Genomic DNA, 12,954 nt, shown 5'->3' with positions numbered 1-12,954 from the left:
ATATAAAAATAAGTCGGGTTTTCCTTCCTGACGCTACAACTCCAGAACGCGAGAAACGATTTCCACGGTTTTGCTTTCGTTGGAAAGGTTTCGGGCTCCGTGAGGTCTATAGAGAAAAAAAAAACAGAAGAAACTTCAAGAGAAAAGCAGGAAAACAGGGAAAATCATTTTATGGCAAAACAACGTGTGCCGGGACAGCTAGTTACTGATAAAACCATAACTCGTAAAAAATTGTATGAAAAGAAAGAAAGGAAAAGATATTAGATTAAAGCAAAGCCCTCTTTCTAAGCCGAAAACTTAGTGTTACCGTGGGATGCTTGCGCTAGGTAAGCCAGGAATAGCCAGTCTTATTAACGTAGTAACTATTTAGTAATATGTTATATTATTGTTAAAAATTCTTTCTTACCGATATTAGCATTGCCCTCCGTAGCGCCGTAGAACTCTGCGACCATCTTGATGTTGAATCTTGCCACAAACTCGTTCCATATCTGGAAAAATATTAATACGTCTTAAGGATACATAAGGTCAAAGATATAAAAATAGATATAATAATAGTTTCTAAATTCTTAACAAACAGGTATAGTCTGTACTGACAACTAATTTTGATAATAATTGCAGGTTCTTCGAAATTCCTTTTTGTCAATTAGGCTGCTTGCACACCGCAGTGGGCGCAAACCGCAGAAAACTAATATATTATGTAATAATAATAGAGCAAGATGCAACAAAGCGTTGCCGTTTGACATGAGACAGTAGACCTGTCAGTATTAGAGGTTAAGAGCGACCTGCGTCCTTCTTTGTTATCAAGAGGAAAGACTTTATTTATCAGAATTAGTGATCCGTTTTCTCGCGGTGCCCGGCATCAGTTTACTTACTACGAGCCGTAATATAAATATTTAGAATTTCACAGCAGCCTAACTTCTTTTTTAAGGCGAGGATAAACCCCAATTTGTTATTCCGTGACTCCCGGTTTACCTAGTTCCAATATAATAACGAAGTGTTAAAAAATATGAGATATAAAGCACAATATTTAAAATACCTTAAACCGTAAACATTTTAATAAAACGTAATACTTTGGCTGTAATTAATTTACAAACTCACCTCCGAAAAAACTCTATTTCATCGAAATATAAGTATTAACTAGGATAATTGTACATTTTATTTGAATAAATTGTTAGTAAATCTATATTAAAAATTCTTTAACCGAACAATTTTGTTTCTTAATATTTATTTCCAAAGATATTTAAAAAAAAACATGAAAAATAGAGAAGATCCGCCCGAGAACCTGTTGTTTTATGCTAAGCTAAAATGAATCTTATTGCGATGCGTATACGCTTGGTCTTTGGTTGTGTGCAAGGTTATCGTTTTTGATTGAGATTAATCCCCGCCTTAAGGGCCGCGCGATACTATGCATTACAATAATGAAGATAAAATTTAAAATCATATGACACTAAAATTGCTCGCCTCGCCTCTGCCATTCCGGTGTAGCGCGGCCGTAATAGTTACATCAACTAACCTGCGGTCTAAGTCCGTTTCCGTATATGACGCGAACTTTGTGCTGCGTGTCTGCGGGGGAGGGCTTCGTCGCCAGAATGTACCGACACATCTCGCCGATGTAGTGGGCTGCCTGGAAACACAAGAGCATCGTTTTAGAACAACAATAACTAAAAAGGAAACACACACACAAACACGTTGAGCAAGGCAACCTAGGTGTTTTTTTGCATACGGACTCCGAACACCAAAAAATATTGCAATAATCCTTCAAGCCCATAAGAGCACCGGTGATCGCGACAACAATAGAATACAATAGTATTTCCAAGAATCCGCGATCGAAGGATGGTTATGCCTTATGTTGCGTCTAGGTCGTTTTTGCGCGGATCGCGGCGTCCAGTGTAAAGACTACCTTGAGCGCACGAGTGCCTTTAAAATAAATTGACAAGGAATTGTTAAAATTATTTATCTGACAATAAGGTTAATTTATTTCCCTACTTCCTGTTCATAAAAGTATATAAGTACTTTACATTAAGAACTTGTTTTACCAATTCCTGATAAGTGCCGGATAGGCTATCCACCACTTAACTTGACAGATAGAGTATGGAGAATCTGTCAAAAAAATTGTTTAAAGCCTATCCGGCACTTTATCGGGAAGTGGTGAAACAGGACCTTAAAGTAATAAATCTATAATTTAAAATTTAAGTCACTTAATTTATTCATGTTATGTAATATATAAAGCCAGCAAACGGATACTTCAACACAGAAATATAGTCTCCGAAATAAGATAAAAACCGGGTACAAAGTACAGACGGCAATTTTCGCAACACGCTGTGACAAACAATTATTTAGTCTCATTTGTAACCTTTGTTTACTGTCGATGTAAGCTGCGTGTAAACTCAATCAAGCGGTTATTATGTAAACGCCAAGTGACTTAGTGCGAAGTACGAACACTCTATGCACTTTTAAGCCAAGTTGTACGGATCTGTATTAAAGTTAACCCTAGTTTAAATATAAATTTCATAAAGTATGAAAGACGGAAACCTGAGATAACCTGAGTTATTATCATGTCTCTGGTTAATTAAAGTTATCGGAAAACGGATACAATAATTATATAACATTTAGGTACTATAATAATTACTTACTATGATTTGTTATAGCGCATACAATAAAAGTAATATTATATTATGTTAGTAATTATTACCTTCACTGACAAGAAGTCACAACCACATTCAAAACATTTAATTATTACTTAAGTAGTTACTTAGTGGACTTTCTCTAAGTAATCGTTAAATTAATGTCTTCGAGTGCCGTAAGACGCCGCGCTGTACGTAATTCTGCTTTGTCAACGACAATGTCGTAACTATAACATCCGGGGCCCGTGGCAACTTGATGGGGCCCTATCAGTAAAAATCGTCACGTTAATCAGGACGAGTGAAGCGAGCCCTAGTATATCCCACAACCTGTACTTTTTGTGGTACACTTTACGAAAAAACTATCACGCCTATTGATTTGTGTTTTAACAAAGTGATTTTATTTATAATATGTAGATGTGTTATCATCAGTCAGTTAAGGTTTGACGACGCGAGCCCTCACAAAGGTCGGCTTTTTGCTAGTAATACAAAAAAATCTGACCTAACAGCCTTTTGGGTCGGGGCCCTTTTGAGTCGGGGGCCCGTGGCATTTTGCCAGCCCTGCCACCCTATAGTTACGCCACTGGTCAACGGTTTCCGTTTTAAACTCGATGCATATTCATTGGATGTAGGTTAGTAATGTCATTCTGTCTGATATTGAGACAAGATTTTTACGATTATAACCACCGTTATAATCAGTTCTTCTTTTTCCTTATCTTCCTTACACCAAAGATAGTCATATAGGCTTTACTAAAATCGTACAACTCATGTTGTGTATTTGTATATGTGTAATTATTAACCGACTTCCAAAAAGGAGGAGGTGATAATATGTTCATCTGTTTATTTTACTCTTTAGGTAAAATTGGAAAGGCGAGACATGCAAAATCAATCTTATTGCAATTTGCAATGTACCATCGAGGAAATTGATTCCCAGGCAGCTGACAGACCCACGTCATTTGGTCGGCTTATGTCAATTCAATTTGGTTTGTCGTAACGCGACCAAATTACTTAGGTCCCCCATCTGCCTAGGAATCAACTTCTCTGACCGTTAGTCACTGGACATTACCTCATGATGTTAACTATATTGCCCTCAAACATTTCCTACTCTAACTGTTAACACACATAATAGATAATAGTACAAGTGTTAACAGTACAGTTAGTCCGTGTTATAATATGCTTCCATGTCGAGTACCTATATTTACCGCTGTCATATCAATTACCCACTAGACTAGTCTGCCTGTTAGCCATTGCACTGCTGCATTGCACCATCTCCCGTCTATTCGTGAATAGAATGAAGCTAGTCACATATTGTCACTGACCGTGGCGCCGTACTTGACACAGTCGGGGAAGTACTGCGAGGCGGAGAATTTGGGCTTGATGATGACGGTGCAGCCGAACAGCAGCGCCTGGCCGACGCTGATGACGCCGCCGGCCGTGTGGTACAGCGGCAGCGGGCAGTACACTACGTCGTCCGGCCGCAGGCACATGTAGTGGATGGCGGCAGCCATGAACATGAACCTGGGGGAATAAGAGCATCCTAATTTAAGCCACACCTATTAGTTATTACTAACAGTTACTATAATATTACCGCGGGTATCGTGTTACGGCAGCTTTACAGTCAGGGCCCCCGTAAGGGCTACTGGCGCTTGTGTGCAAAAAAAGATTGTGGCGCCCCTTTAGACAATTTTTTTGGGTTCTTGGTTTGGCGCCCCTAAGGATGGCGATATGGCGCCCCTGGGGAATGGCGCCCGTGTGCATTGCACATATGGTAGCGGGGGCCCTGTTTACAGTTTTCACTACCTAGGAAGTAGACCATGTTTAGCGCTTTCTGTCTTTAGTTTACTTAGTGGAGTTCCTCGTCCAACTTTATGAATTTAGCTTTAGATATTCGTTGCTTTGTACAGAGAGAATTTCAACATGGTGCTTTCTGAATGTCAGTGAGGCGCTTTCCGATAGCGGAAAAACTGATGATTTTGCATAATACTTTTCTGCCACCAGGCGACATTTTGTGCAAGCGCGTGCGTTAATCATAAACAGCTATGAGAAACGACCTTGATACTCTAATTGACTAATTAGGGAGATGCAAGAGACCCCTCCTATGCTTCCGCGTGACGTGCGGCGTGCCACATTACAGTCCTTACACAATCATCACAATACAGTTTTATCTTTTCCACTTTTTGTCACAAGCTTATTAAGTTAGTTTTAGTTAGGTAAGGTTAGTTCTACAACCTACTTTTTATTTAGGAGTAGATTGAAGAGAGGTACTCTAGTCTCTACAAGTTAATTCTCTATCTGCGAAATTGCGACGTAATGTATAATAACTCTTTATAGTTTATACTACTTATTCATATACGATTCAATATACGATGGATAACCAAGGGCATTTTTCTACCAGTAATATAATTTCTTACATATTTTTAATAAAAATGTTTTTACATTTATTGTGTTTTATTTTAAACGTATGTCGATATAGTGAATTTAACGTAATTTACTTCGTGAAAGTACCGGATTAACTAATTGTTAATACTTAATATAAATAGTATACACTATACAGCCTAGTTTATAAAGTCTTGTAAATTGTTATGATCTTTACAGTTTACAAAATAACCTTCTCTCATTAACTGCACAGGGGGAACTACTTTATAACTATGTCTCTACAAAATAGCTCTTTAAATCATGTATCTTAGTATTCTTGGATATGCCTAGCCTTAGATGTCTACAAAATATGACCCTATACTAAAGTAGCCCTAAAACATTATTGTATTTTCGTGTGTTACTTCTATATATACGAATGTTATAAGTAAACATCGGATTATATGCATTTGCATACATGCATATATTATAATGGCACTTTTTAGGCGATAGTGCATATTTTGGCAATTTTCTCGTTGATAGTGCATATATCGGTAGTTTTATGCCCTCGTAGTCTCTAAACTAGCTATCATGACACACACTGAGGCCACAAAACAGAGGTACGAAAGATAAAAACACTTCAAATATGTGGCTCCATCCCCATTTAAAAAATCCAATACACCCGATAGGCACAATATCTTTCTAGAAACAAAATTTTTCTTTGTAGTTGGCAAGTGGCAACATTAGTAAAAAATTTCAATAAATTAGTTAACAATTTAATAAACTTCATTATTGCAATCGGAAAATGTTGCTAGAAAATTATTATAATTGGTGCTGTAAGTATAAGAAATGAAAAATCCAGCATTTGATGAAATTATAAAAAATGGCGCTTTTATTAACGGCACCGCCGGAAAACTCTTCAAAAAAATTATAAATATTAATATTAAGTGAACTTTGATTGTGCATATTTTGTGCATATTTCGGCCATTTTTCGTGCATATTTGCATGCATATTTCGGCACTTTGATCGTGCATATAATCCGATGTCTAGTTATCAGTTATAGCTGTCATAACATCATCTCATTAGCGATACCGTGATATGTTCGGAAATTATTTTCCAATCCGGTTTGCAATCGAGTTCCATGACGTCACGAGTACACAACGTTGAATAAACTTTACGTGCGTAAATAGTAATCGGTTTCGTAGAAACCCCAAATTGATATAAAAAGCAAGAATTTGTGGTTTGTTTATTATTGGTAGAATAATGAATTTACATAATTATGGAAATATACAGGTATCACGAAATCTAATGATGTTAATTTTGAAAACGGAACCCGGCTTTCTGCAAGTCATTGTGTGACATAAGAAATAAAGAAATTTATTTTTAAAAACCTTTTTGATTGTCGTATTAACCAGTAACCACAGAGTGAATAGTATCGGTCCTCCCCCTATCTTTTGCCAGCGTTCTCGGACCTCGGTTATCCCTCCCACTGGGCTATGACTAGTGCTCACAATCTCTGGCACTATACAATCATTCCTGCATAGGAATGATCCTAGTTTCAATGAAACCTGTCACCATTACCGAAACCGGTGCGGTAACCATTTGAAATTAGATACTAGGTAGTGGTACCCTGTATACTTGACTAGAATAAGTCAGAACTCATTGACATGACAATGGTTACTAATACTCAGAGGAAATAACGCAAGCAATGATTACAGGTTCACAGACGTCCTTCACAGCTTGCAATAGGCAACGGCCGCGCCGCACCGTTTACAATCAAACGTCGAACATAGTTTAGGTTGGTACTTGGTACTACTAATATAATATATTCTGTGGTTTAGGGAACTCGTACCTACTTAACATGTCCAGTTTTTAACTTATCAACCATTTATAGTTAGGCTTACCCGCTACGATGTTTTCGTTATATTTGTCAAACTTAATATAAGTAAATACCTGTAAGATATTTTATGTGCAATTCATTTTGATGAAAAAAACTCGCGCACGAAGGGTTCCGTACCATTATAGAGCAAAAATAGTAAAAAATTGTGATTTTTGTATGGGAGCCCGTAACAAGTAGGTATCTATGTAAAACCTTAATAAAATTCGCATAAATTAAGTGGAAAAAATTAACCAGGGTATAAAGTTTTAGTAGCAAAAGTAGCAACATTTATAACTGATATAAATTATAAATATGTATAAGTAATTATTATCGCGTACAAAAAAAAATAATATATTCATCACTAAGATTTTTATGCGTGTATATAATATTATATGTAAGTACGTATAAAGATTTCATACTGTTTTAAAGGTAATTTGCATTAAACGTACGCATTTGAAGTATGCCTGCCCGGTAGAGGAGTGAGCCCATTGAGACGGGCCGTGCCGGGGCTCATCGCAAAAATCCGCCTTCATACAATTTGTATGGAAGCGGATGCGCGTATCGCACACTAAAACGTAATGACTATTTAGTAGTCCAAATTTTTTTGTAAATTTTAATAGAAGATCGATATTAAGTATATAACAAATAATATAAAAAATTAAAATGCATAATGAAGACAGTCCATATAAACATTTTAGTTTTATTTTAGTTTCGACCACGTAGAATACATTGATTAATAAAAGTAGATTTTCTGTAGAAGCTAAAACACGGTCTAGTAGATTTTAGTAGAATATAGCAACGTTTTTGATATATCGAGTCACGAGTGATTTAACAGTGGTCACACTGTAGCTTTTTTTTATGAAATAAGGGGGCAAACGAGAAAACGGGTCACCTGATGGAAAGCAACTTCCGTCGCCCATGGACACTCACAGCATCAGAAGAGCTGCAGGTGTGTTGCCGGCCTTTTAAGAGGGAATAGGATAATAGAGGAGGGTAGGGATGGGAAGGGAAGGGAATAGGGGAGGGTAGGGAAGGGATTGGGCCTTCGGTGAACTCACTCACTCGGCGAAACACAGCGCAAACGTAGTTTCACGCCGGATTTTTGTGAGAACGTGGTATTTCTCCGGTCGAGCCGGCCCATTCGTGCCGAAGCATGGCTCTCCCACGTCGAAAAAGCTATCCAAAGTACTCAAAATCCCGGCCCGGCCCGGCAATAGTGTGCTATAGCGCATTTTGCGCTGCGCTGAGTCCCGATCCGCCCCGGCACGCGCCGACAAACTGTGCGCGTACCTTAAAGACACGTAGAATGTAGATGTTGCCACTTTTGAACCTTACAGCTCAAGCAATAAGATAAATAAATTGTATCTGATATATTAGCGGCTGTACCTTTATGAGCATTTTGATAGCACGGTCGAAACGAGAAAAGTTACGGTCGTATCCGTACTTTCTCTGACCCCGTTGTGTTGCGAGATGCCCATTAATGTACTACAGCATAAGATGTTTTGTATAAATCACAAGAATTCATTTTTACCAGACCATGGCGAAGTCAAAAGGGAGGGTAATGATTTTGCAGTCTCGTAGCGGCCAAACTACTATACTCCACTCGGGCTAACTTGTCGCTAGCGGTCATTGACTCCCTGTCAAAAACTTGTCATTTTCCATATAAACCGCGATTGACAATGAAGTGTCAGATATTGTTTATCGTGGTTTTATATGGAAAATGACAAGTTTTTGACAGGGAGTCAATGACCGCTAGCGACAAGTTAGCCCGAGTGGAGTATAGTCCGATTTTAGCAAATGAGGCTATGTATTTAAAAAAAATACGGACCTAATCAGCAGTGTTGTAAAAGTTACCGATTTATCGGTAGATCTCCCGATTTTGGCAAACAAATACCGATAAAAAGATTTTAGGGTATAATCTTCCGATTTACTCAATCTTAGGCCCGTATTTTTGGTCAGTACTCAAGATGCAACTCGGTCTCAAGACACTGTTCAGGCCAAATTTTGACAGCCAACCAATTTAAATTAGAAAGAACATAAATATTTTCAAAAAGAAAAGTGATAATCATAATGTAAATACTAGAAATAAGAACAAGTTAGCAATACCAATGTTCAGACTAGCCAAAATAAGCAAATCCTTTAAAGGCCAATGTATACGCCTATACAATAAAATCCCAGAAAATGTTCAAAATCTACCTTTAAACAAATTTAAAAAAGCAGTTAAAGAACGTTTGTGTGCTAAAGCGTATTATAAAGTCAATGATTTCTTCGAGGACAGCACACCTTGGGAATAGGGTGGCTCCATGCAGGTTACTTTTCTTTTAATTTTGTTACATAGCTGTAAGCCATAACATTGTAAGTTTCCATTTTTTTTTTTGCAAAAGATGGCCCCGTGCGAGTTTCTTACGCCGGTTCTTCTCGGCGGGGTAGTTCCCGAACCGGTGGTAGGCAACGTAGTTTCTTCGTTCGACTTTCAAAAAGTGTATCATGATACCCATTTTGAATAAAAAGATATTTTATTTTTATTTATAATCACAGAGCCGAACCGCATCTTAAGACCGGGTTGCATCTTAAGTACTGACCAAAAATACGGGCCTTAGAACACCAAATTTAACATTTTTATTATTATTATTTTATTCCCCAAGTTAGGGTTATTCCCCAAGGGGCAAGGCATTAGATTTCCTATCAATAAACAAGTAAATTTAGGCTGTAGTTCATACTCACTAAACTTGAATATTATTGTAGGGGAATATTATATTTTTTAAATACGTCGATATGAATGCGACAGGTTTCAAATTTTCAATTTTCATTTTCTAATCATTCGTCCGATACGCAACTTCCCATATTGTATTAACGCAAATCAAATGTCTAGTTCAGACCCAGACAGTGATTTTCAAACCACTAGTAGTGGTACGTTCGAAACAAAAAGAAAAAGATATACTACAAAAATATAAAAAAGAGTGGGAAACACGCCCGGAGTTTGCTGGGTGGTTACAGGCAAGCAGTAATATTAAAGATGCAAACTACGCCTATTGTCTAAGCTGCAAGAAGGAGGCTAATGATTGATAACAGGTGTTTTAATTTGATTTATTTAGGCAGCAATCTCCCTATTTCTCCCGATTTTTAGTTGGTAGCAATCTCCCTATTTCTCCCCATTTTTAGTTGATAGCAATCTCCCTATTTCTCACGATTTTTAGTTTGTAGCAACACCGATTTCATAAATGTCATTTCTGCAACACTGAATCAGTTGTAGTTTTTTATACTTATAACTTGTTTCAAAGATAGAATAATTTATTTACGTTGTAGATTACAGTACTCCCAAATCAATAATGCGCATGCAAAGCTTCGCTTATTGTCGTAGTAACGAAAACACCCGAATCTATGAAACGTAAAAACCCCAAACAATGCACTTGCATTTTGCACCTTGTTCATAGGAAATAGAATGTGTAAGGAGAGTGGTAAGGAGCCTAATTTAAACTTCATTTGTACCTATATGTCACGAATAACGCAAAACTCTAAGATCGCTCGGCGAAAGATACCAATCGGTGCTTGTGTAGGTACGACATCTACCAATAACGTACAATTAAAGCTTCTCTGATCTCGTTTGATCACTGATATTCTACCAATAGCGTGAGCCAAGGAGTGAGCGGGGTGGGTGCGCAATCCTCCACGCTCACTCCTAGTCCTCAGAAGACCTAAAAATATCGAATATTGCACCATTCCCTTTACAATATTGTGAATTCTAATATTATAGTCTGTTAGATAATACACTAGGTACTACACGTATAATCAAAATGACGAAGCTGGGTTACATACTTTCATACTCTTTTCGACTTTATATGAGCCTGGATTCGCCGTCGCCGGGTAGACTCTAGTAACAGCATTAAAAAGAACCTTACCTGGAGTTACTAATAACAGCCGCTTTGGGGAGGCCCGTGGTTCCGGATGTGTAGATATAGAGCAGTTTGCCGGAGAATCCGTCGCCGTCCGCCATCTTCCAAGGCCCGGGAGGAGTCGCGTCCAGCAGGTCCGTCAAGTTGCCGGCGCTGTCACCGCTCGCTTGATACTCCGCACTCGACGGGTTAAGCCGGCGGTGGGTGAACTTGAATATCTTTAACTTGGGACTCAGCTCATCCATTACATCCTTTATAGCTAAAATAAAATATTGGAAGGATATAGTTGAAAACAATCGTCGCTTATACATCAGTAATTTCAATAGCTAATATAAGCAAGCATTGCAAAGCACTAATAGCACTTAGCTAGCTATTTATAAGTTGTCCATACTCTGTTAATAACTAGAATATATTTTCAGTTGTTTAATATGTTAGAACCTGAATAGAAATACAAAAAATTAAGAAGAGAACACCAGCCACCAGCTGGTGTTCTCTTCTTAATTTTTTGTATTTTAAAAACAATAGAATTTACATGCAAATTACAATCATGAGGTAAATCAATACAATCTTGCGCATAGGAGAAGACGTCTCATACAACGATATATTTATCCCACGCCATAAGCGAATATGACATCGAGGTACTAACTGACATCTTAATCCAAGTGGACAAGCTTAATTACCTGATTCATACTCCTCGGAATAAACGAGGACGTTACATTGGGCGACGTTGATAGAGTGAATCAGGGCGCTGCCTCGTTGGTTGGTGTTGATGAGCGGAGTGATGGCGCCGAGGCGGGCGTTACCGAGCCACAGCGCCGGCAGCTGGGGCGAGTTGTTCACTAGCAGGCCGACTATGTCGCCCTTCGTCACACCCTGAGCCTTCATCGCCGCGGTCACGCGCAGGCTGTACTCCTCCACCTAAGGAAAAGAAGTTTGTTCCGTTTCCAAATTGGTTTTAAAGTTAGGTACTAACAGGCGCGGTCGCAGCCTAAAATTTTGGAGGGGGTCAGACAGTAGCGGCCATTGTCTCCCTGTCAAAAAGCTTGCCATTTCCTATAGAAAAGTATTTTGCATACTCGATGTGAACTGAATATGAAGCAATGACCGCTACCGCCTCGTACAGTTTAGTCACTACATTAAAAAAAAAATAGTTGTCGCTGCTATGGGCAGCTAGAAATTTCCTTTATGGCAAGATTTATCCATTTTTCCCATCCCATCCCAGATTTGGGGGGGGGGGGGGTCATGTCCCCCGTGACCCCCCCCCCCCCCCCCCCCCCTTCGGACCGCACCTGGGTACTAACTCGTAAGTCGTAAGCTGCCTTAGGCCGCGTCCCCATCAGACACGGCGCGGCGCCGTCACCGTGTTACGGCACGACGCCGCCACCGTGATACGGTACGGTGCCTCACCGTGTCACGGTGCCGCGTACGGTGCGCCGACCTGCGTCCCTATTCAGTCGATATTGCGCTCGAACGAAAGTGCTTGTCTGGATATGGGTCGCAAAACAATTATTCTCTTGTTTTTACTAAGACGAAGATTGAAAAAGAAACAGAAAGAGAAGAAATTTGTTTTTGCTATTTTTTGCTGTTTACCAATAATGACAAGAAATAGGCACTTGAAATGTTGACAAAATACTCAATTGTATTTTTTTTTTTACTTTAAAAATTGATGGTAAAATTAAAATAAACTTAGTAATTAAGGGGGCTCCCATACAAAAAACATAATTTTTTGGTTATTTTTCTCTATAATAATGGTACGGGACTAAAGGGTCCCGTACCATTACTACCGTACTTATACCATACCAAAGGGTCGCGCACAAAGATGCGCGAGCCTAACTCGCACTTGGCCGATTTTTATGTGTTCCAAATAAGTGCCTCGTTTTAGTTTAGACACAATTTTTGCTCGGAAGTTTCACCCAGAATAGGGGCGCGCGGTGCACCGTTTGCGGCACCGTGTCACGGTGCGGCGCCGTACCGTGAAACGGTGGCAGCGTCGTGCCGTAACACGGTGACGGCGCCGCGCCGTGTCTGATGGGAACGCAGCCTTACATGATGATTGATGACCGACTGATTTTGACGATATTTTGTAAAAAGAAAATTTGAATTTCGGGAAAGGACAAAGGATAGTTTTTATCCCGGAATATGTACGGTTTCCGCGTCATAAACGAATTTTGGCCTTCTAGTTAAATTTAATAAGAGCCATCATCAAGTA

At 38.9% G+C, this 12,954-nt stretch overlaps 1 protein-coding gene and 1 long non-coding RNA gene across 2 annotated transcripts in view; one reads left to right on the top strand and one right to left on the bottom strand.

Moving 5' to 3' along the window:
• The window catches only part of LOC121731620 (long-chain fatty acid transport protein 4-like), a 30,561-nt gene that overhangs the window by 15,613 nt on the left and 1,994 nt on the right, over positions 1-12,954 (bottom strand). The window contains exons 3-7 of the mRNA XM_042121144.1: positions 11,426-11,663; positions 10,752-11,004; positions 3,941-4,139; positions 1,514-1,624; positions 407-488 (exon numbers count right to left, since the gene is read on the bottom strand). Of these exons, the coding sequence (XP_041977078.1) occupies positions 407-488; positions 1,514-1,624; positions 3,941-4,139; positions 10,752-11,004; positions 11,426-11,663 (883 nt within the window). The remainder of the gene's footprint in view (positions 1-406; positions 489-1,513; positions 1,625-3,940; positions 4,140-10,751; positions 11,005-11,425; positions 11,664-12,954) is intronic.
• Positions 3,135-10,297, top strand: LOC121731639. The gene is made up of 3 exons (XR_006036264.1): positions 3,135-3,207; positions 7,872-7,877; positions 10,287-10,297. It is a non-coding gene; the product is annotated as an uncharacterized LOC121731639 (long non-coding RNA).

This window comes from Aricia agestis, chromosome 1, assembly GCF_905147365.1.
Source record: "Aricia agestis chromosome 1, ilAriAges1.1, whole genome shotgun sequence".
Taxonomy (NCBI): Eukaryota; Metazoa; Arthropoda; class Insecta; order Lepidoptera; family Lycaenidae; genus Aricia; species Aricia agestis.
This window is presented reverse-complemented; position numbering and strand designations above follow the sequence as displayed.